At 40.6% G+C, this 22029-nt stretch overlaps 1 protein-coding gene across 1 annotated transcript in view; it reads left to right on the plus strand.

Annotated features, from left to right (window-relative positions):
* slc68a1a (solute carrier family 68 member 1a) overlaps window positions 1–18050 on the plus strand; it is a 44158-nt gene extending 26108 nt beyond the window's left edge. Inside the window, exons 4-9 of the mRNA XM_043713064.2 lie at window positions 2964–3413; window positions 9188–9299; window positions 10935–11031; window positions 11635–11806; window positions 15591–15784; window positions 17565–18050. Of these exons, the coding sequence (XP_043568999.1) occupies window positions 2964–3413; window positions 9188–9299; window positions 10935–11031; window positions 11635–11806; window positions 15591–15784; window positions 17565–17818 (1279 nt within the window). The 3' untranslated portion in view covers window positions 17819–18050. The remainder of the gene's footprint in view (window positions 1–2963; window positions 3414–9187; window positions 9300–10934; window positions 11032–11634; window positions 11807–15590; window positions 15785–17564) is intronic.
* Window positions 18051–22029: the final 3979 nt, after the last annotated feature.

Raw genomic sequence — 22029 nt, forward strand, 5'->3', positions numbered from 1 at the left:
CTGTTTATAGAGGTCCCACCTTCCCCAGAAAGAACCCCAGTTATCCAGATACCGGAATCCCTCCCTGTAGCCACACATTTAACTGTTCTCTCTCCCTATTCCTCGACTCTCTATCACGTGGCACGGGTAACAAACCAGACACAACAACTCTGTTTGTTCTAACTCTGAGCTTCCAACCAAGCTCCCTGAAAGCCTGCCTAACATCCTCAGCCCTCTTCCTACCTATGTCGTTGGTGCCAATGTGGACCACGACTTCGGGCTGCTCCCCCTCCCCCTTAAGGACCCGGAAAACACGATCAGAGACGTCACGTACCCTTGTACCTGGGAGGCAGCATACCAAACGTGAGTCTCTCTCGCCCCCACAAATCCGCCTATCTGTGCCCCGAACTATCGAGTCCCCAATAACTATTGCTCTGCTCTTCTCCACCCTTCCCTTCTGAGCAACGGGAGCAGGCTCCGTGCCAGAGGCCTGAACCCCATTACTTACCCCTGGTAAGTCCCCCCCCCCCCCACAAGTATCCAAAACAGTATACTTGTTCTTGAGGGGAATGGCCGCAGGGGGTCCCTGCACTGGCTGCTTCTTCCCAGTCCCCCTCACTGTCACCCATCTGTCTGCAATCTTTGGAGCTACTACTTCCCTAAAGCTCCGATCTATGACCCCCTCTGCCTCCCAAATGATCCTAAGTTCATCCAACTCCCTAACACGGTCTTGGAGGAGCTGGAGATGGGTGCACTTCCTGCAGGTGTAATCAGCAGGGACGTCCATGGCATCCCTCACCTCATACATGTTGCAAGAGGAACATTGCACTGCCTTCACTGCCATCCCTCTAAAAGTAACCTTTCAAAAAAAAACTAGATCTAAAGAATAGAACAAGCAAAATGCAGCACTTGTCTACTTATCACAACGGGTCTTATTATTAGGTTAGAGGAGGAGGGCATGTGGGAGGCACTACCTCTGTAGTGCCTCGGGTTCCTCTCCAGCACGCTTTTATAGGGAAAAAAAAACCTACCCAGGTAAGCTAGCGCTACACCAGCTTCCGGGTCCGCTCCACGCTTTTTTTATAAAAAAAACTTTCAAATTTAAACCGTTAAACAAATGTCACCAAGCCTTCAAGAAACCACTGCCAAACAGCCCTTCCCTGCTCCGCTGAGAGAGCGAGAGTGAGCAGCCTATATATTCCAGGGAAATCTAGGTACTTCACCAGCCCATAAACTTGTGACAGTTTCAAGAATGTTATTGAGCTGAAGATGGAAAATTAGAGACACTCAAGAATAAAAATATGCAAAATATAGAAAATAAATTCACAATAAAATAGATTGGAAACACAGTGAAAAATTAGTGAGGAGAAGAAAAACAGCAGCTGCAAGCCTTTCCATGTTCCTTGTTTTATGTGGAATGAATGCTTTTGATTTTTTAAAGGAGTTCTGTTTGTCTTCGGTGGAATACTAATATTTACCATCACTCTATTGCATCTGACAAACGACCAAATATTTGTACTTCTGCCCACCATACCATTTAATTGGAGGCCGTTCAAAGAATTCAGTAGAATGATCCCCTGGTATGGATTAGTTGTCTTAGGAGCAAAGGTTACACAGTTTGGGACTCTACTCACTGCAATTTGAAATAATGAGAGGTGATTTCATTGAAACATAGGATACTTAATAGACTTGACAAGGTTGAGAGGATGTTTCCCCTCATGAGAGAATCTAGGACCAGAGGGTATAGTGTCAGGGGCACCAACTTAAGACTGAAATGAGGAGGAATTTCGTCTGAGGGTTGAATATCTTTGGAACTTCTCCCCACAGAGCTGCGGGGCAGAGTCCTTGTGTATATTTAAGGCTGAGATAGGTTCTTGATCAGTCGAGGAATTGGGGAAAAGGTGGGAAAGAAGACTTGAAGAATGTTGGATTAGCCATGATCCTATTGAATGGTGGACAAGGCTTGATGGGCCAAATGGCCTATTCCTGTTCCTATTTCTTATGGCTTTATGGTACCACTGAGAGCAAACCATACAAGTTTTCATGCAACATCTCTACTAGGACATCCTTCACTCCTTCTGATTTTTGCCATCAGACTTCAAAAAAGCCAGGCTTTGCTACATAAAAAGGGAATTCTGAGGCTATTGTGCAGAAGTTTTATTGTTATTGTGTAAAATTAGCAAATTATCAGCGCTCTTCTGTGTTGAGCAGCGAATGGTTTCTGACCTGGTGTGATCTAAAAGAAGTCCAACAAGTACAACCCACTTCTGCAGTTACAAAAACAGAACCTCACAAACATGTGTCATTCTGAAAAAGGGGTCATTCTCAGTTGTGTAGAGGAAAGAAGAGTTAACTCAATTAATATAATTTTTTTTGAAAGTTTCTGGATGAAGGTTAAAAGTGAGATAAATAGTTTTGAGCATGCAGTTTGTTTTAAGGGTTTGGGTTTTTATTTTGAAAGTTAACAAAGCTTCGGCAGGACATTTGTTCCTTCCCATGATTTGGAAGTTTTAAAAGTTGAATGAATACATTTGTTCAATAGTTCTGGAAACCTTTTTTTTCCAATATCAGCTTCAATTCTCTGGGCAGTTAAGTTGTCCACCATGTCAAAATAATCGCTCAACTGTTTTCCTGCAGGTTCCTGCTTTATCTTTATTAGCCCCACGGTAAAATTAAATATTGATATTCTACGCTAAATGTGCTTTTAATATATTGTAGAATGTTTATATTTCTATGGTAATGTAAATTAGAAGTATTTCAATATTTAAACATCTCTGGTTTTGAGTGTGAGTATAACTGCTTAAACAAACACAGTCCTGAATTCCAAACAAACCCAGTCTATAATGCCCCACAAAGATCACCTTGATGTTTTTAATTACTAGTCATACAGTAACCATATGGAGAACCAGCCAGTTTTATTAATAGACTGTGTAGTTTTGCGTAGCATCCACTTGTATTTAATGTACTTCAATGCTTTCTTACAGATCAGGCGCTGCGATCCCTACTCCAGAAGTAATATTGAAACGACTGAAGGCATTAATGCGAAATGGTCCTCTGTTTGCTTTATCATTCCTCTCTTTCTGGGTGGTTTGGGCCCGCCCAGGAGTACAGTTTCTCATCTGTCTTTGTCTGTATGATGGATTCCTCACCTTGGTGGACCTTAATCATAATGCCTTACTGGCAGACCTGGCAGTATCGGAAAAGGACAGGACTAGACTGAATTTTTATTGTTCCCTTTTTAGTGCACTTGGCTCCTTGTCTGTGTTTATGTCCTATGCAGTCTGGAACAAGGAAAACTTCCTCTCATTTAGACTCTTCTGCGTAGCGTTGGCTGCCTTTTCGACTCTAGGTTTTAGTGTCTGCACTTGGATTCTCAGACAACGATTTCAGTTGGAGCTGAAAGTCAAATATGCGGAGGCTTCCATACTAGAGGAGTGAGTATTTATTTATTTATTTGTTCATTTATTTTTATTCCTTCGCTTGTTTTTCAACACACACCTCTCTCACCGTACTGACAGGTTTAATTCTTTGCTGCCTTGTTACTGAATAGTCTGTACTTTGCCTGGAATGGCTTTCATTACCAAGTACTTTTTCACTCTTTGTTACCATATCCTGTGGTGACCCACCATACAGCGATTAGATTCTGGATCTGCATTCACCTACATTGAAGTGTGGGTGCAAGAAGCTGAGTTAGTTTGTGCAATGGAATCTCATGGAATACAAGGGGAACTAGCCATTTGGATACCGAACTGGCATCAAACATAGAAGACAGTGTGTTGGTGCATGGTTGCTTTTCAGACTGGAAGCCTGTGATCGGTGGTGTGCCACAACGATCTGTGCTGGATCCACTGCTTTTCACCATTTATTTAATTATTTGGATGTGGACATAGGAGGTATAGTTAGTAAGTTTGCCAATGACATCAAAATTGGAGGTGGAGGGGACAGCAAAGAAGGTTACCTCCGTGTACAATAGGATCTTGACCAGATGGGCCAATGGGCTGAGAAGTGGCAAATGGAGTTTAATTTAGATAAATGCGAGGTGCTGCATTTGGGAAAAGCAAATCAGGTCAGGACTTATACACATAATAGTAAGGTTCTAGGGAGTGTTGCTGAACAAAAGAGACCTTGGAGTGCAGGTTCATATCTCCTTGAAAGTAGATAGGGTGGTGACGAAGGTATTTGTTATGCTTTCCTTTATTTGTCAGAAAATTGAGTATAGGAATTTGGAGGTCATGTTGTGGCTCTAAATTATCTAAATTAAACATTGGTTAGGCCACTGTTGGAATATTGTGTGCAGTTCTGGTCTCCTTCCTATTGGAAAGATGTTGTGAAACTTGAAAGGGTTCAGAAAAGATTTACAAGGATGTTGCCAGGGTTGGAGGATTTGAGCTACAGGGAGAGGCTGAATAGGCTGGGGCTGTTTTCTCTGGAGCGTCGGAGGCTGAGGGGTGACCTTAGAGGTTTATGAAATCATGAGGGGCATGGATAGGATAAATAGACCAGGTATTTTCCCTGGGATGGGGAATCCAGAACTAGAGGGCATAGATTTAGGGTGGGAGAAGGAAACTTTTAAAAGGGACCGAAGGGCGAGTTTTTTCACACACAGGGTAGTGCATGTATCAAATGAGCTGCCAGAGGAAGTGGTGGAGGTTGGTACAATTACAATATTTAAAAGGCATTTGGATGGGTATATGAATAGGAAGGGTTTAGTGGGATATGGGCCAAATGCTGGCAAATGGGACTTGATTAGTTTAGGATATCTGGTTGGTACGGATGAGTGGGACTGGAGGGTCTGTTTCTGTGCCGTACATTTCTATGACAATGGTACCTGGTGGCCGCTGGTCATAAAAAGGCTTTCAGAGACACTTTCCCCACTCCGAAAATGTGTAAATTTTAACTAATTTTGAATTTGCCTGCTAATTTGTGTATGTATTGAGTTAGGATGATGATGTTTGAGCTCCGTAGAATTTCAATTTGTTTAATTGATGTAACTTGTGTTTAGTTCAGGCTTTCTTAATTCATAGAATAGAATAGAATCATAGCATCCCCACAGTGTAGAAGTTGGCCATTAGACCCATTGAGTCCGCACCCACCCAGAAACACCACCCCCTTCCCCTCCATCCCCATCCCTGTAATGCTGCATTTCCCTCAGCTAATCCACTTAACCTGCATATCCCTGGATGCTATCGGCAATTTAACCTGGCCAATCCACCTCACCTGCAAACCTTTGGACTATGGGAGGAAACCGGAGCACCGGCACGAAACCCACGCAGACACTGGGAGAATGTGCAAACTCCACACAGGCATTCGCCCAAAGGTGGTATTGAACCTGGCTCCCTGGTGCTGTAAGGCAGCAGTACTAACTGAGCCACTGTGCCAACTTGTGCCAACAATGGTATTTACTGGAAATGTGATTATAAGTATGTCTAATCTTGAATGGCAAAGGTGTGCACTCATCGTCCGCTACATTGCCTATCCATTTTACAAGAGAAAAACATCTGGGTTTTTTCCATTCGTGGGATGCGGGCATCACTGGCTAGGCCAGCATTCTGTAAGATCCATAAAATCCCTTCTGTGTAGAAAGAGGCCCTTCGGCTCAACAAGTCCACACTGACCACTGAGTAGCCCACTCAGACTCATTCCTTCTACCCTATATTTACGTCTGACTAATGCACCTACACGCACATCTCTGAAGACTATGGGCATTTAGTGCAACCAATCTACCTAACCTGCACATCTTTGGACCGTGGGAGGAAACCGGAGCACCCAGAGGAAACCCACGCAGATACGGGGAGAATATGCAAACTCCACACAGGCAGTCGCCCGAAGCCGGAATCAAACCTGGGTCCCTGGTGCTATGAGACAGCTGTGCTAACCACTGAGCCACCTGTTCATTGCCCATCCCTAGTTGCCCAGAGGGTAGTTAAAAATTAACCACATTGCTGTGTCTGGAGTCACGTGTAGGTCAGACCAGATTCGGACAGCAGTTTCCTTCTGTAAAAGCACATTAGTGTACCAGGCAGAATTTTTTCCTGCCCATCGAAAATGATTTTATGGCCATCATTTAGACTCTTGATTCCAGATCTTTGTTTTTTTTGTTTTGAATACAAACTTCATCTGCCCTGGTAGGAATCAAACTTGGGTTTGCAGAACCTTACCTGGCTCTCTGGATTAATGGTCTTGTGATATTACAACTAGACCACTGCCTCCCCCCTTTCCCATATGCATCCATGTGAATTTCCTTCCCATTCATAAGAGTTAACGAGGCAATGAAATGCACGATAAATGATAGGATGATAAATGAGCAGGAAAAGAGGGATCTTTTAATGCATGCGAGCATATTCCTGAACGGTGGCCTGGGAGATGAGATTCATGAGGAGGACATATGGGGCACTTGCCTTTACTAGTTGTGGTCTAGAATATAAGAGCTGGGAATATTCTTCTGCACCAGAACTTTGTGATTAATGCACAGGGGTGGCACACCCGGCTTTCACCCATATGCTTCCAGGAATTCCTGATCAACCATCACTTACTTTGACTACATTTTTTTTTGTTGACAGCCATTGAGATTCAAATTAGATTGCTTTGATAAATGGTGGCAGAAATAATTTAAAATTGAAAAGACTTTGAAACTTAAATTATTTCGGTGTAACTCACAGAAGGGGCCACAGCTGTAGATCACTATGCAGTTCTGGTCACTTGCTGGAGAGTATACAGTGAAGGTATGTGAGGATGTTGCCTGGAATGGAGAGTTTTGGTTATAAGGGAAGGTTAGATTGGCTAGCATTGTTTTCCTTGACACAAAGGAGGCTGTTGATGATAAAATTGCATGGAATAGGTTATTCCTCTGTTCCTCAATGAGGAGCTCATTACCAAGGAGCGTATATTTGTGTGGGAGCTTTAGAGAGGGCGAGATGGGAAATCTTGTTGCCCAGAGAGTGGTAGGGATCTGGAATTCATTTTGTTGAAAAGATGGCAGATGCAGAAACCTTCAACACTTTAAAGTGCCATAACTCAAACTCCACACTTTTTAAGTGTACGTCTAAGTGATTATACAAGTGGGATATGGCTGGATGATTACTTATCTGATGCAGATACAGTGATCAAATGGCCACCTTCCTAGATTCTATGACTTGTACTATTTTGTTAATATTTTGTACTTTATTTACTCAAGTTAAAATATGTAATACTTGAAATCTAATGAATAGCCTACATTAAAGGTATTGCCTGTTTTCTGAAGGATTCCTAATCCCACCAGTTATTTTGCTGAGCCCACATACTCTCCATATATGCTGGGGTTATGGTAATATATGTCACAGGGCTAGAAATCCCTGTGAGAGAGATGGGTTCAACTTCCACCATGCCAACTGGGGAACTTATTGGCAAAACATGGAAAGTATATATTCCTGAATGGAGTGGACACCCACCAATACAATAGGGATTAGGTTAATATGGGTAATGTTTGTACAACCGTAATTGCACCTTTCCCTGGAAAAGGGATGTAGACTTTTTTCTTGAGAGGGAATAGTTTGTTATGAAGATGTGGATGTACCTTTAAGAGAGTTAAAAGCAGCAGAACTGCTGGACACAGCACCGAGTGTTCTCAAGAAGGCAACAATGTAACACTGGATTGAACAACTCTATTAGTTCGTTGCCTCAACAAAAACAAATTCAAATTTGGCCAATCAGTTTAAATTATACCTTCAAAAATATACAAATTTCCAATCAAGTTTAAATTGAGAATATTGACATTCTTAAAAGCCAATGAGATAATCCGATGGTCTGGGGTATAAGACCAACGGAAAATTGAACAGTTGGGAGGAGAACTGCCAAATCCTAGCATGTAACAGACTGCTTGGAAAAATATCTCTCTTAGAAGTATCTTTTCAATCAATAACCTGTGATGCAGAAATTCCTAACAAGGAGAAAAGAAGACACAGGAAGATCCAAAGACAAGAATCTACAGCTGCCTGGTTTTGAGATAAGAATGTTTCGTAAATCTTAATTGGGAGTTTTATCGGACTAGTATTATAGAAAGAAAGGTAAAAGATAGGTTAGAGAAAGAAATTGTAAACAGTGGTTAATTAATTATTCTCTGTTATACTTCAAGAAATAAAGTTAATTTTTACTTAGTTCTTGGCCACTCAAGTTTTTACAGATTACTGCATGGGATAAATCTTTCCTGTGTTACCGGTTTTAAATGAAGCAGGGGAGTTTACCCCGTGTCGTAACACCCTTTTGCGCAGGTTTCCAGGTACCTGGACATAGCTTTATGTTTCTAACTTGTCTGTTTTAAATTTGTTGCAATTACTTAATGCAAGTTGTCATTTTTGATTCTTTACACATGCAAAAGACTTGCTGAACTGATGTTTGCCTTGAGCCTTGCCAGCAAGTGGTTATGAAGGTAAACCATGCAGGTTGACTTAATTTCTTTTTCCAGTCCTTGCAGACATTGGCATTTCCCAAGTCTGTATAAGACCATAAGGCATAGGAGCAGAAGGAAGGCCTTTTGCCTTTCAAGTCTCTGTTTGAATCCCTGCAAGTACATGTCCACAGAAGAAATTAAGAGACTTGAGCAAAATTCACAAATGGGAGCCTCTGTGAATGATCCATAGTGCACTAGCTGTCCTCATGAACTCACTGCATCTTTTGACTGTTAACCACACTGTACTCTAAACTGCCTCCAATGAAATGGTATCTTTCATTTTATAAAACCTGATAAAGGTTGGGGATAATCAAATCTTTGTCATTGTTAAAGTACAATAATCGTTTTGTAAAAAGTAGAGGTCATTCTGGTGTAACGTATATTTCATTTATGCAAATTTGCTGTAACATGATTGACGAATTGGGGACGCTGTTTCTAAAGTGCAAACTTTTAAAACGTGTGTTGGCTGTAACACAATTACATCGCCAACAGTAAGTGATGTTTCTAAAGCGCGATGTTTCTGTAATGTGGGGTCGCACAAGAATGCAACCATTGCATTCTCGACCTACCAGTACTTCATTGTTGGTACCAACTTGCCTCGCCGCAATTTTTATTTGAATCAATAATTTGTTCAGATGATTCCAAATTGTAGAATTTATGACTTGTAAAAGAAATGGGAGGATAGAGGACATAAGTGTTTTAGATATTCACATATCTGTATTGGCATTGAATTAATTGTCAGTGGTTTTTCTCATACTGTCCTGTATTTGGGATTCTGGACAGGCTATACATTAGTCAAGCACCTCATACTCAGGAACTGACGCTGGCAGAATACCTGAAACAACTCTCCAGACATCGGAATTTTGCTTGGTTTGTGACCATGAACTTGGTGCAGGTAAGGGATTCTTCTGGGGTTTCAACCCAATGCATAATATTTCCAATAATTCCTCAAAGGATTTTGCAGAGAAAGTTGGCTGCTAATGTTTAAACATCTGAAGATTATAGGAAGGATACTTTTGTGTTGCAGAATGACAACTTATAAAGGTCACTTTTAAAAAAAAAAGTTGCCTAAAAGTGAGTAAATATACTACTGTAAACAAAGGAAACTGTATAAGAATGTTTGTTGTTTTCAAAACCAGTTATTTGCGGACATAGTAAATCCACAGATGCTGGAGATCTGAAACAAATGCTAGAGAAACTCAGCTGGTCGGCAGCATCTGTGGGGAGAAAACAGAGTCAGCATTTCGAATCCAGTGACTCTATCAGCATTCAGGAGCTTTGATAAGTCACTGAACTTGAAACCTTAACTCGCTTTTCTCTCTACAGATGCTACCAGAGCTTCTGAGTTTCTCCAGCGATTTGTTCTTGTCACGAAGGAATATTGTAACTGGTACATACAATGTTGCTTAATTGGAATAGTGAGAAAGAAATCCAGGAAAAGAAAATGATTTGGAGTACATGTTCAGAACAATTCTGCCCAGAGACAGTCTTCTGATTTTTCAATTGGCCCCATAGTTGTGGGCTCAGGAGAGCTCAGCATAGCATCAGCCTTCTGATTAGACTGACTGCAGCTAAACAGAGATCTTGTGGGAGGCAGGAAATGGAATCCGATCTCCGACTCGCTAATGCCTGCCAACATCTCTCTCGCAGTTCCCTTGCTGTGAAAAAATTGCCCTTGTAACTCTGTTGAAATAAGAGTAAAACTATTCAGAATTGTTGAAATAAGCATACTACTGCCCACAAGAGAACAAAGAAAATTCCAGCACAGGAACATGCCCTTTGGCCCTCCAAGCAGTAAAGTTTAAATTTGAGATATTGACAAGGCCAGTGGTAGATCAAGTGTGGGGCATCGGACGTGTGCAGCTGAATTTTGATGAACTGCAGGTTTAGAGGATGGAGTGGAGTTGGGGAGATGGGCCAAAAAAAAACAAAGTACAAAATAATTCTGAAGTGCATGGCGTGATGGAAGAACTGTGCTGTTCCTCATTGGCTGTTTGTGAATTGCTGCCGTCAGTGAGAGTCCGTTAGTTTGGTTGTCTAGACAGCCAGTCTGTGATGTGACATGATACCAGCAACCTGGCTTGAATTTCTGCACAGGCTGATGTTCCCTTGAAGGACTCCTCAACCTCTCACCTCACCTGAAGTGTGTAGAGTCCCAGGTTAAACTGCCACTAACTCTCACTCTCACCCTTCTTTCTCATTAGAGAACGGTTCTATGATGTCACCATGTTAGCTTATTAGGCATAGGAGAACTGGCTGGAAACAAGGAGGTATTATGAACATTGTCATCTGAAAGCAGTATTTCAGTCACTACACTGCTTTCTCCCCACAGATGCTGCCAGACCTGCTGAGTTTTGCCAGCAGTTTTCATTTCTGATCTGTCGCATTCATCATTCTTTGTTTTATTACAGTATTTAAATGGGGGACAAGTATGAAAATGGAGATTTTGTTGAATGAGTCTGTACTGAAGTCACGTGTTTTGCTGAGATTAGCTGATTTAACACATCAATGCTGCCTTTTTCTTTGAAAGGTATTTCACTGCCACTTCAACAGTAATTTCTTTCCATTGTTCATGGAGCACCTCCTTTCAGACAGGATTTCACTCTCTACAGGATCCTTTCTCCTCGGTAAGCATAGTCTGCCTGTGATCACAGATGGTAGATAACTGATAGGTTCAGCAGTGATTTGTTTTTCCCTCTGTCTCTCCTCCCTAGTTGTGCAGGTCTCAGATGAACTCCAGTGAGCCTGTAAAGATGCCATAGGACAGCTTATTTGTAATTAATTAATTTTTTGATTTGGTGTTTAGTTTCCAAGATGAATTGTTTGCATGTTATTTGGTGTAATGGTACAGCAAAGATAATAAACATGCATAGTGCTGGAAAAACTCAGCAGGTCTGGCAGCATCTGTGGGGAAAAAATGGGTTGTAGAGTTAATGTAATGAGTCTGGTATGATTCTTCAGAATCCAGTGAAGATGATGGGTTGCAAAGTCAAGTTAGTCTCTAACTATAAAAATATTGGAATAGAGGTAAGAAAGACAGGGATGGCAGTTAGGCGGGAGGACACAAGTTTGGACAACATAGGATTTTCGGGGAAAATGGTTCCCGCAAGGTAGTTTCAGTAGTTAATGAACTAGCAATGCTAGTTTGAATTTCTTTCTGACTGGAGGGGAAAGCATGGAGTGCTCAATGGTTGTAACAAAAATTGAAGCATTTCCTTTTTTATTTCCAGGTGCATCATACATTGCTCCACACCTAAACAACCTCTACTTCCTGTCACTGTGCCACAGATTTGGAGTGTATCTGGTTATCCGATGGTTATTTTTCTTAAAACTGTCAATGAGTTTCATGATGTTACTGGCGGGACCAGATCAAATCTACCTACTCTGTTTCTTCATTGCCAGGTATAGCAGCGTTCCTCATGTAGAACTTGCAAAGTTGGAGGCAGTTTGAAGATTGTTAACCCAATAATCAATGACTATTATAGATTTGTTGCTCTGGTTAACAATCAGAAGTAATAATCTCAATTTTTAAGCAAGTTTCTTTAATTGTATTGTTGAAAGGCTGAAGAAAAGGAAATTGGGGATACTGATCACTTGACTTTGCCTTCCCTTTTGCATTGTCCTCAGGAGGTTCCATTAAGGTGCACTGCTGGATCTCAACATCCAAAAAAGCAAGAATTCAGATTTCATTACTCAGGAGCTTGATGCGTAATTTGTGTTAATAATAGTAAGGTTATTTATCCAGCAGTCAAAGTGTGGTGCTGGAAAAACACAGCCGGTCAGGCAGCATCTGAGGAGCAGGAGAGTTGACGTGTCAAGCATGAACTCTTCCTCATTCCTGATGAAACACTTGTGCTCGAAACATTGACTTCCTGCTCCTCAGATGCTGCCTGACTGGCTGTGCTTTTCCAGCACTGCACTTTTTGACTCTGATCTCCAGCATCTGCAGTCCTCACTTTCTCCTCCTCATTTATTCAGCAACATAACTAAAGGCTGAAACATTTCACCTGCAGTTCATCTGCTTGATGTTTTGTACTGCTCTAAAACTCCCTCCTTGTATTCTGTAAAGTTAGATTAAAGGCTCAAAGAATATGATAGTCGTTAACTATGAAGTACTGACTCCTCTTCAATGTAACTTCTATACAGTGGGGTATTTAACATGAGGGTTTGAATTACCTTGCAATTTTGAACATGACAGCAGTTCATGCTCTGAAATGCAGATTGTATTATTAATGATTTAATTTGTGGTTGTTGGAGGCCAATCACCTTCATTCCAGGACATTTCTGCAGGAGTTCCTCAGGGTAGTGTCCTAGGCCTAATCGTCTTCAGTTGCTTTATCAATGACCTTCCCTCCATCATATGGTTAGAAGTGGGGATGTTCACCAATGATTGCACAATTTACAGCACCATTTGTGATTCAGATATGGAAGCAGTCCATGTCAAAAAGTAGGAGGACTAAGACAAAATTTAGACTTGGACTGAAAAGTGGCAAGTAACATCTCTCAAATATCAAGAAATGACCATCTCCAACAATAGAGACTAACCATTGTCCCTTGACATTCAATAGTGTTACCAATTTACCAAAAAAACTTACCAAGCTTTTCCGACAACGCTTTCCACACCCACGGCACTTCCATCTGCAAGTGCTATCCGAAGCTACATGGGAATACCACCATCTGCAAGTTCCCCTCCAAGCTATTCACCATCCTGACTTGGAAGTATATCGCTGTTCCATCAGCATTAAATTATGTGCAGCAGTGATTTGTATCTGCTGATTCTGCATCACTGATGCTCAGATGTGCCTCTCACATGGACATCAAACACAACTGCAAAGTCAGAAGTACACAAATACTATTTTCCCTCCGATCTGTTGTAGATGTAACTTCTAAATGACTCATTGAAGTTGTTATTGGTTGACTGTCAAGTTGACTATTTGGAATTAGACATAATTTCAAAATGAAGTTGAACAGTCATGTCCACTATTTCCGCAGTTTTGAAATAAAGACATCTACACCATTTCTTTAAGTTTTATTTGCAGTGGAATACACTGAAACCATGAAAAAAATCAACTTTGATAGCACTGCGCTCTTTCACATACTGAAAGCTGACAAACTGAAACTCCAGTCTTACGGAATAAAGTGAATCAAACTGAGTCAGGAAATATACTGCACTATTACAGTACTGAAGTTGTGGTCTACATTTCAGCACAATGATCTGCCACAAACAAATAGAAGCCTGAGTTGCCGGTTTTGTAATCCATGTTATTTTAATGTTACCAAACCCTTCTATATAGAGTGTTGCTTCTGGTTGTCATGGTAGCTTTGAAAGTGATTAAGTATTGGAATTAGGAATCTATTGAGATCAAATTTAAAAGCTGATTTGATCTAGAGTGATTGTTGAATTGTAGTCCCTTGGCTGTTGGATCAGAAGTGTATTAAATTAACAATAAGTTCTTTCCTTAGTAACATGAATACAAACAAAAAAATATCAAATATATTCCTTCCCATATTATAAATAATGTTGTGGCTTGCATTTAGGAAACATTTCTGGTAAACATTTGGTCTTGTCTTGGATTCTGTGATAATTGAATTAAGATAAAAATCTGTGCCTTTTAAAGTGGTTCATTTTGTTAGTAGGTAGTTGCTATTAGTGAACTTTGCAATTTGTTTTGCATTGTTTTATTACTATGCCTATATGTGACAGTGCCAGGAATTCATTTAAATGCTTACTTCTAATTAAAATTGTAATGTCATTGCTTACTAGTAAACAGAAATGGGTTCAATGATATATTGAAACATTGATCCATTTGTATTCTTGTATAATCTTTAGTTTATTACAGGATTTATTTCATTTAACCCCAATGTTCCCTGAATAGCAAATCAATTCATATGCTTCTGATTCTACACCCAGTCCCACCCCAAACACGGGCACATACATCCTACTTCTATGTCCATCCCTAAAGTAACATCGCTACTAATCGAGCAAGTTGAGTTTGAAAGACGCAGCTGCTGGTCTGAGCTTGCAATAACTTATGAAGTAGTGAGAGAACCAACTGAGGGAATTATGTACTGTACTGGCCTTTACCATCTCCTTATCTGCCATATTGTAGATCCATTGACAGCAAAATTGGGGTTGATCACCATACAGACCTTTGTACTATTTTAAGTCCTTCTTTGCAACAAGGGCATCCACCATTGTCCTGTGACACTACCATAGTCCTAAACATGATAGATAAAAGAACAAACTTCCTGGCTCCTAAATGGGCATCCACAAAATACTGTGGTTGTCACCAGCTGCTGCATCTATGACCTGGCTCAGTAAGTCTGTCATTCCTTGAGAAGCACAGCATCAGAGCAGTGTCAGACTAGTTTGAAAATATGGCTCCAACTTACTGAAATTATTATGGAGAATGATGTAATCAGTTTTTAATAGCTCAAAGCTCTGCAACCCTGCCATGTCCTGCTGCAATTGGTGGTGAACAGTTACGCAGTTACTAAGATGTCAAGGTGCCGTGAACTTCACGCCTCTGATAGCAAAGCCCAGCAGAAACAAGGTTGGACTTTACAGTTATCTTCAGCCAGAAGTGGATGTTTTAGCTGGCTCTTGCCATTGACCCCAATCTGGAATTGCAATACTGCCTTTTGAGAAAGACCAAAGTACATAACAGCTGCATATATACTTTGAGGTACCTGATTGGTGAAGCTTTTTGGGATATTCAGAGATTCTGCAAGTTGCTATATAAAAACCAGGTAGTTTATTCATTTGTACACGTTTTAAAACGCTTGCAACAGGACTTACTGGCAGATTCTTATCATGAAGCAGAACTAGAAGTTGCTGGAAAACCTCAGCAAGTCTGACAGCATGTGGGAAGAAAGCAGAGTAAGCATTTTGAGTCTGGTGACTGACCTCATGATAATGAACAATGTAATATCGTCCATTTGTTTCCTTGTAAACTTCTAGTTTTGAGCAGATAGGCAACTAAGGCAACTGAATTATTGCATATCAGTTGAAGTGTTCTTGTCTTTTTATTTTGCTGGTTACAAGTTCCATAGTTTCTTTGGCACAAGGCAGAAATGTCATTTTCTTTCCCCAAGTTCAAAATCACTCCATTAATTAACTTTTCATTTTGTGGTTCGTCTTTATCTAGGACTTTTTAAAACATTTTGTATGTATGTCATTCTCCAGTAACCGGGTATTCACTGAGGGAACGTGCAAACTCCTGAACCTTGTCATCTCCGACCTTGTAGATGAAGATTTTGTGATGAACAAGAGGAAACAGGCAGCTTCAGCATTGCTATTTGGCATGGTTGCCTTGGTAACCAAACCTGGACAGACATTTGCCCCGTTAATTGGGACCTGGCTTTTGTATGTTTACACAGGTAAGCTGATCTCACAACTGTTGATTCAGTTGTTTGATTTGGAGGAACGTTGACTAGTGTCTTGGTTTCTGGTTATTCATCTTCTGTACGGTACAACCTTTCTTCTGTCCTTTACGCAGTGTACAGCACAGAAATAGACCACTGAATGGCACTGGTCCTTGCCGCAATTCATGCTCAGACCTGACATCCTCTAACTCCATCAACGGAACCTTCTGTACCTTTTTTCCCTGAAGTGTTTATCTGGCTTCCCCTTTTAAATGCATTTTAAATCATTCACCCAATGTTGTGGTAGAACATTCCACATTCTAGAGGCACCCGATGTCTGGGTGGGGAAAAGCTGTTCTGAATCTACTTATTGGATTCACTGGTAATTGCATTGTATTTTGATCCCATTTAAGATTGTTTATATTCAAACACTGTGCAGGAGTAGGGGCACTAAGTGAAATGCTCATTCAGAAACTGGATGCAGACATCATGAGCTGAATGATGTGCATCGTCAGAGTTCAGGCACTGAAAGCCTTAGGTTTGATCTTGCCCATGTTTGAGCTGGGTTTTTTTTACCAGTGGAGATCAGTGATGTAAAATTTAATTCCATGTGAAATGAGCAAATTGTAGGAATACAGTTGCCCATTCTACTGCAAAGCTGCATGATCCTGCCTTCTCCAGCTGAGGGCACCATTACCTCATTCACCAGAGTAACAGGATTGGTCTTGACTCAGTGGTAGAACTCTCACCTCAGTCTAATGATTGAGGGATCAAGTCCATCATGTGGGCAGCACGGTGGCTCAATGGTTAGCACTGCTGCCTCACAGGGCCAGGGATCCGGGTTCGATTCCGGCCTCGGGCAACTGTCTGTGTGGAGTTTGCACATTCTCCCCGTGTTTGTGTGGGTTTCCTGCGGGTGCTCCGGTTTCCTCCCACACTCCAAAGATGTGCAGGTCAGGTGAATTGGCCATGCTAAATTGCCCGTGGTGTTAGGTGCATTAGTCAGGGATAAATGTAGGGTCGGGAATGGGTCTGGGTGGGTTACTGTTTGGAGGGTCGGTGTCGACTTGGGCCTAAGGGCCGGTTTCCATACTGTAGGGAATCTAATCTAAAGAGACTGGAGCTTATAGTCTACATTGATTCTTAGTGCAATTTTGAGCAGGTGGAGCTCATCACCTTCAGGGGCGATGTTGAACTAAGGTCCTCATTGTTCTCTCGTTAAAAAAAATCTCGTGGCACTACTTGATGAGCAGAGGGCTTCATTCCTGGTGAAGGGCTTTTGCCCGAAACGTCAATTTTCCTGCTCCTTGGATGTTGCCTGACCTGTGCTTTTCCAGCACCACTCTTCTTGACTCTAATCTCTCGCATCTGCAGTCCTCTGCAGCCAGGTTTTCTCAGAGATCCTGGTCCATCATGTATGCTAGTTTGAGACCTTTGAGGTGAAGCTGACTCACTTACGTTGCTTGTTTTGTACCTGCCCAGAGGTGTTCCTCATAACAGAATTGGAGAATTAAGACCTAGGAGCAGGAGTAGGCCATCCGGCCCTTCGAGCCTGCTCCGCCATTCAATAAGATCATAGTTGACCTTTTCGTGAACTCAGCTCCACTTAGGTGCCCGCTCACCCTTAATTCCTTTACAGTTCAAAAGTCTATCTATCTTTGCCTTAAAAGCATTCAATGAGTCTGTAAAGCTGACTGCTAATCAGTTCTTGGCAGTTTGCCGCAGAGTATCGCTTCTTGTGTTGAATACTTGTCTTTTTTTTTGTTGACTCTGATCTTCAATTGTGCTTTTTCAGGGTATGACATTTTTCAGCACGATGCACTACGTGATATTGTGAACACAAAGCCAGTGGTGAAATCAGATGTTGCCTGGATGACAGCGGTTCGTCAAGGGTGCTTCTACCTGTTAGTCTTCGTACCCATTACTTGTGCAGTGCTGCAGCTTCTGGCCTGGTCTCAATTCAACCTCCATGGTAAAAGACTGCAGGCAATCAAGTCATTGAGGCAGAATACACACCAGGCTGGCCTTCAGGATATTAAAACAATTTAGGTCATCAGCCTAAACATGCAGGAGCCAACAAATCTGCCAAGTCCAGTAGATTAGACATGACATTTTTAATTGCCACTTCAGCTCAGGATATGGAACTTTCATTTTCAATGGAATAATATTTTTGTTCAGATATTTTGTGTGAATTTTGAAGACCTCATTAATGTAGCAAGAGATTAATGGTTGATAAGACCATTGTGCCTGATCAATTTTTAAAAAATTTAATTTCTGATGTTCACTGATGTTCTGATGTTCAGGAGACCACCAATTGTATTTTAATGTCTAGAGTATAATTAGAGTTGTTTAATATGTTAAGGATGCACAAGGTCTTAAGATTTGCAGAATCTGTATTCCCTCATCATGTTGTAAAATTCAGTAGAGCATAATTCCATAATCAACCTATCACTCTTGGAGCCATCTGTTTGCATGGGTCATTTTAAATTTGGATCAAACTAAAGATTGATATTGTTAATTTGATATTGGACTGCACTGAACTCCGTTGTTCCTCAGTGTACTGATGTGGAAGAGTATCGGCCAGTGGCTGAAGCCGTCCTTCTAGCTCCTTTGGAGCTGCATTAAATTCCACCTCTCTGGATGTGAAATTAGTTTAACAGTCCCACTTCAATGTCCAAGTGGGCTGAGCCTCAAGCACCAGACTACTTTTAATCAGCTGCTAATTTGGCAATCTCTTTGCAGGATGGCTGTTTTTTTAAGAAAAAAGTCACGTGTCACAATAGGACAGGAAGGTAACCTCTTGTAAAGCGGTAGCTGAGACACATTGAGGCAGGAAATGAGTTTTATCTTGCATCTAACCATGTTGTATCTAACTTGAGAGTGAACACTTAATGCTGAGGCTTATGTCCGTAATGAAAAATGTTCCATTCCATAGCATTGACAAAACTGACTTGAATGAAAGACAAAAGGCAATGTGAGTGAGACTGAACTGGATCTGTCTCAGTGGCTTTGAGAATGCTTGTTGATAGAGCAGGATGGAGAAGGACCTGGAAATGAGGAGGAATCTCCGGTAGTAGACACCTCACTGGCCAATTGCTCAAAATGTGCCAACAATTTCTTCACCTTTAGTTGTGAACACTTATTGCATATGTCAATTATTGATCAAAATATTTTGCATTTCCCAGGCTTCTGCCCATAGAAATTGACAACAACTGCCTCATGTAACAGAGGCTCATGGTGGAAGTTGAGGGTGATTTATCGGCATCATATGTTAACTTATAACGGTCTCCCAAACCATCTGGCAGCATTGTGTTTAATAATAATGTGCAACCTGAAACCCAAATGGAGCCATCTAATTATTCATTTTATCTGGAACTCTCTGAAGCCATTTGCACTTCTGACTTTTGGATCATAAACCTACTTCATTTGTCCAGCTCTTCATATAAATTTGTGCTGAAGGTCATATCTTTAATTTGTCTTTTACAGCTTTGAAAGCCTAATTACAATCCATTAAAGCACATGAAGTAAAATCACCGGAGGTGCCAACTTACATTTAGAAGAACTTACATAAATTATTTTCAAATAAATACTTGTATTCATTCTTTTATTTATGTATTTTCCAGCTTTTTTTTCTTCCCCCTTGACTCTGGGTTTTACTCTCTTGTCTCTCCCATTGAGATGATGTGGCAGGAGGCTGGGAGCTCCAACAGTGGAAGTACCCCATTACGATGTTGAGCCATCATGGATGTGGAACAGGCTGGATTGGCCAATAATTTCCTCCTGTTCATCACTTTGTATTTCATCAATCATTTTTAGCAGTTCTTCAGGTAGTTGAATTCCTGAACTTTCTGTATATCTTTTTTAACAATGTGAGAGAATTTGATGCTTTTCCATTTGCAGCTGTGAGAGATGAAATTCCTAAGCAGTGATCCTGATTTTTAATTGCATCCACTGCCAACCTGTTTCATATTAATGTAACTTTGAAAAATAGCTAATGACTGAAGACTTCTGAAGAATTTTGTTCTTTTTTGTGATTGACATTTCTGTCACACTCCAGATTTGCATCTGTTCTCCAGTACAGGGACTGACAGGTGGCCAGTCTTTAAGCCTTCCAGCTCTTTTCCCTTTCGAGAACAAAGGTGGTGAAGGCTGGCTTTTACTTTAGTCTGCATTTTACATGATAAACCCGAGTATTGGCACTGAGTGGGACACTAGCGTTGGACTCTAAATGGAGAGTTAGTTTCCCTGATCTAATTTTGGGATGTGGAGGGGTTCAATCAGGTTCTAACATCTGATAATAACTGAAGTGTTCTGCTTCTCGCCAGTTTGTATTCTGATCCGGAAGGAATATCCTCCTGTGTTTTCGGAACAGAGGTGTGCTTTATAATACTGCAAATATTGGCTCAAAGATGTTGCTTTTAAAACCTCTGAATTGTGAAAAAGCAATCCACTACAGTAGTCCCCGTCTCCATACTCACGGGGATAAGTTCCGTGATCTACTGTGGATAGGAGCGAACCTATTCATTTCAATGGGACATTTACTTCCTGGCAAACCCTGGTTCCGCAAGGTTCCCTTTAATATGTTCGGGCCGGAGATAAGGGGGCCGCCCTGTATATCTGTACCATTTTTAAAATTACTATAATATTTAATTGTTTATGTTCAGGAATAAGACAAAATGGAGAAGTTTGTGAAATCTGTCACTGCTTTTAAGTTGTAGCAAGTCAGAAATTTTCATTATATTAAATGTTCCTTAAAATATTTTAAAAATCTTTGAAATAATTATTCAGCAAGCAGCAAAATAAAGATTTGTTTGATGTAAAACAGTTAATTTGGTGTTTTTAATGTTTGACCTGTTATGTTTAAAAGGTAAGTTTTGCATTTGTATTGTACTTATTTTAAGCAAATGCGTCTCGGTCAGTGAAACTCTCTTGGAAATGTGGCAGCTACAATAAACTCCCTCAAACAGCAATGTGATCATGACCAGGTAATCTGTTTTTGTAATGTTGATTAATGAGTAACTGCCAGGGAGACTCCCTGCTCTTCAAAAATAGGGTTTTATGGATCTTTTATGTCCATTTAATCTCTTAACTGGAAATATGGCACTCATGGTAGTGCCACACTCCTCAGTACTATATTGGAATGTCAGCATTGCTTAATCGGTTCATGTCCTGGAATTTGACTTAAGCAAGCCATGGCTAACATTTTAAGTAATCTGTATTGGATAGGGAGAACAGTTAAGGTGGAATCCCTACTTTGCCTTCAGTGAGTTGAACTTGCTAAATTCTGAATCTGAATGAGATTATGCAGCCTCACTGGTTGAATCTGATTTTGTCATTCTTGTTCTGTTCATTATTACTTAATGTACGTTATTCACTGGTGGTATTGAGAACAAGATTGCAAATTAAATTTGTTCTCTTCCCCCCCCCCATCTAATTTAAAATATCTTGGATTTTAAACAAAACCTTAATTCTAGTTTATTTTTGAGAAAATTGCTCATGAAATTACTTTTCAGAATCTATTTCCCCTGACTTCCACACTGCTGTAACCTGCCCAGGGTGAATCTTTTCACAGCTTTATAGCAGCCTATTTGACTACCTGATATCCCAATTCCTGATATCTGTAAATGCATATTTCCAATGGATTACATGGCCTAGAAACCAGGAAAAACAGACAACTTGCATTTATTTCTCAAGAAATCCTAAAATGGTTGATTTGCATTGATTTGCAGTCACTGTTGGTTCAGTAAATGCTGTAGTCACAATGCACATCAAAGATAACAATGATCTGAATTAACCCCCTTTGCTGCTGGAATAACTGACACTGTTCCTCAAATAAATCATTTAACTACTGCTTAATACACCGAGAAAGAGCATTGCTTAGAAAATCTTACAATTAAAGAGGCTATTTGGTATGCCCTTTCCCTGTTGCCTGACGTTTCTCTCTAATTGCAATTGGGTTTTGAAGTTTGATCACCAGGTGTCTCTCCTAATGTGAGTGTGGGATTTTGGTAACTTTACCTTTGTTGTCCTGCATTGCTCATAGCCCCCGGTAATAAATCTTTACTTCCTGAAGTCTCCAGTTCAGCCTTGAAAAGGTTGGCAACGTTTGATCTATCGGATAATAATTGACCCACCCCCATATGAGTTAATCAAGATGAATGTAAAATATGAATCAATTTGGCTTATCATGTTAGCAAAATAAAATTCAGTTTTAAGAAAACTGATCTTAGGAGATTGTTCAAAATCTCAGACAAGCCTGA

The sequence above is a fragment of the Chiloscyllium plagiosum genome, unplaced genomic scaffold (genome assembly GCF_037043375.1).
Source record: "Chiloscyllium plagiosum isolate Xiang-an unplaced genomic scaffold, Cpla_swu_hap1 HiC_scaffold_22, whole genome shotgun sequence".
NCBI lineage: Eukaryota > Metazoa > Chordata > Chondrichthyes > Orectolobiformes > Hemiscylliidae > Chiloscyllium > Chiloscyllium plagiosum.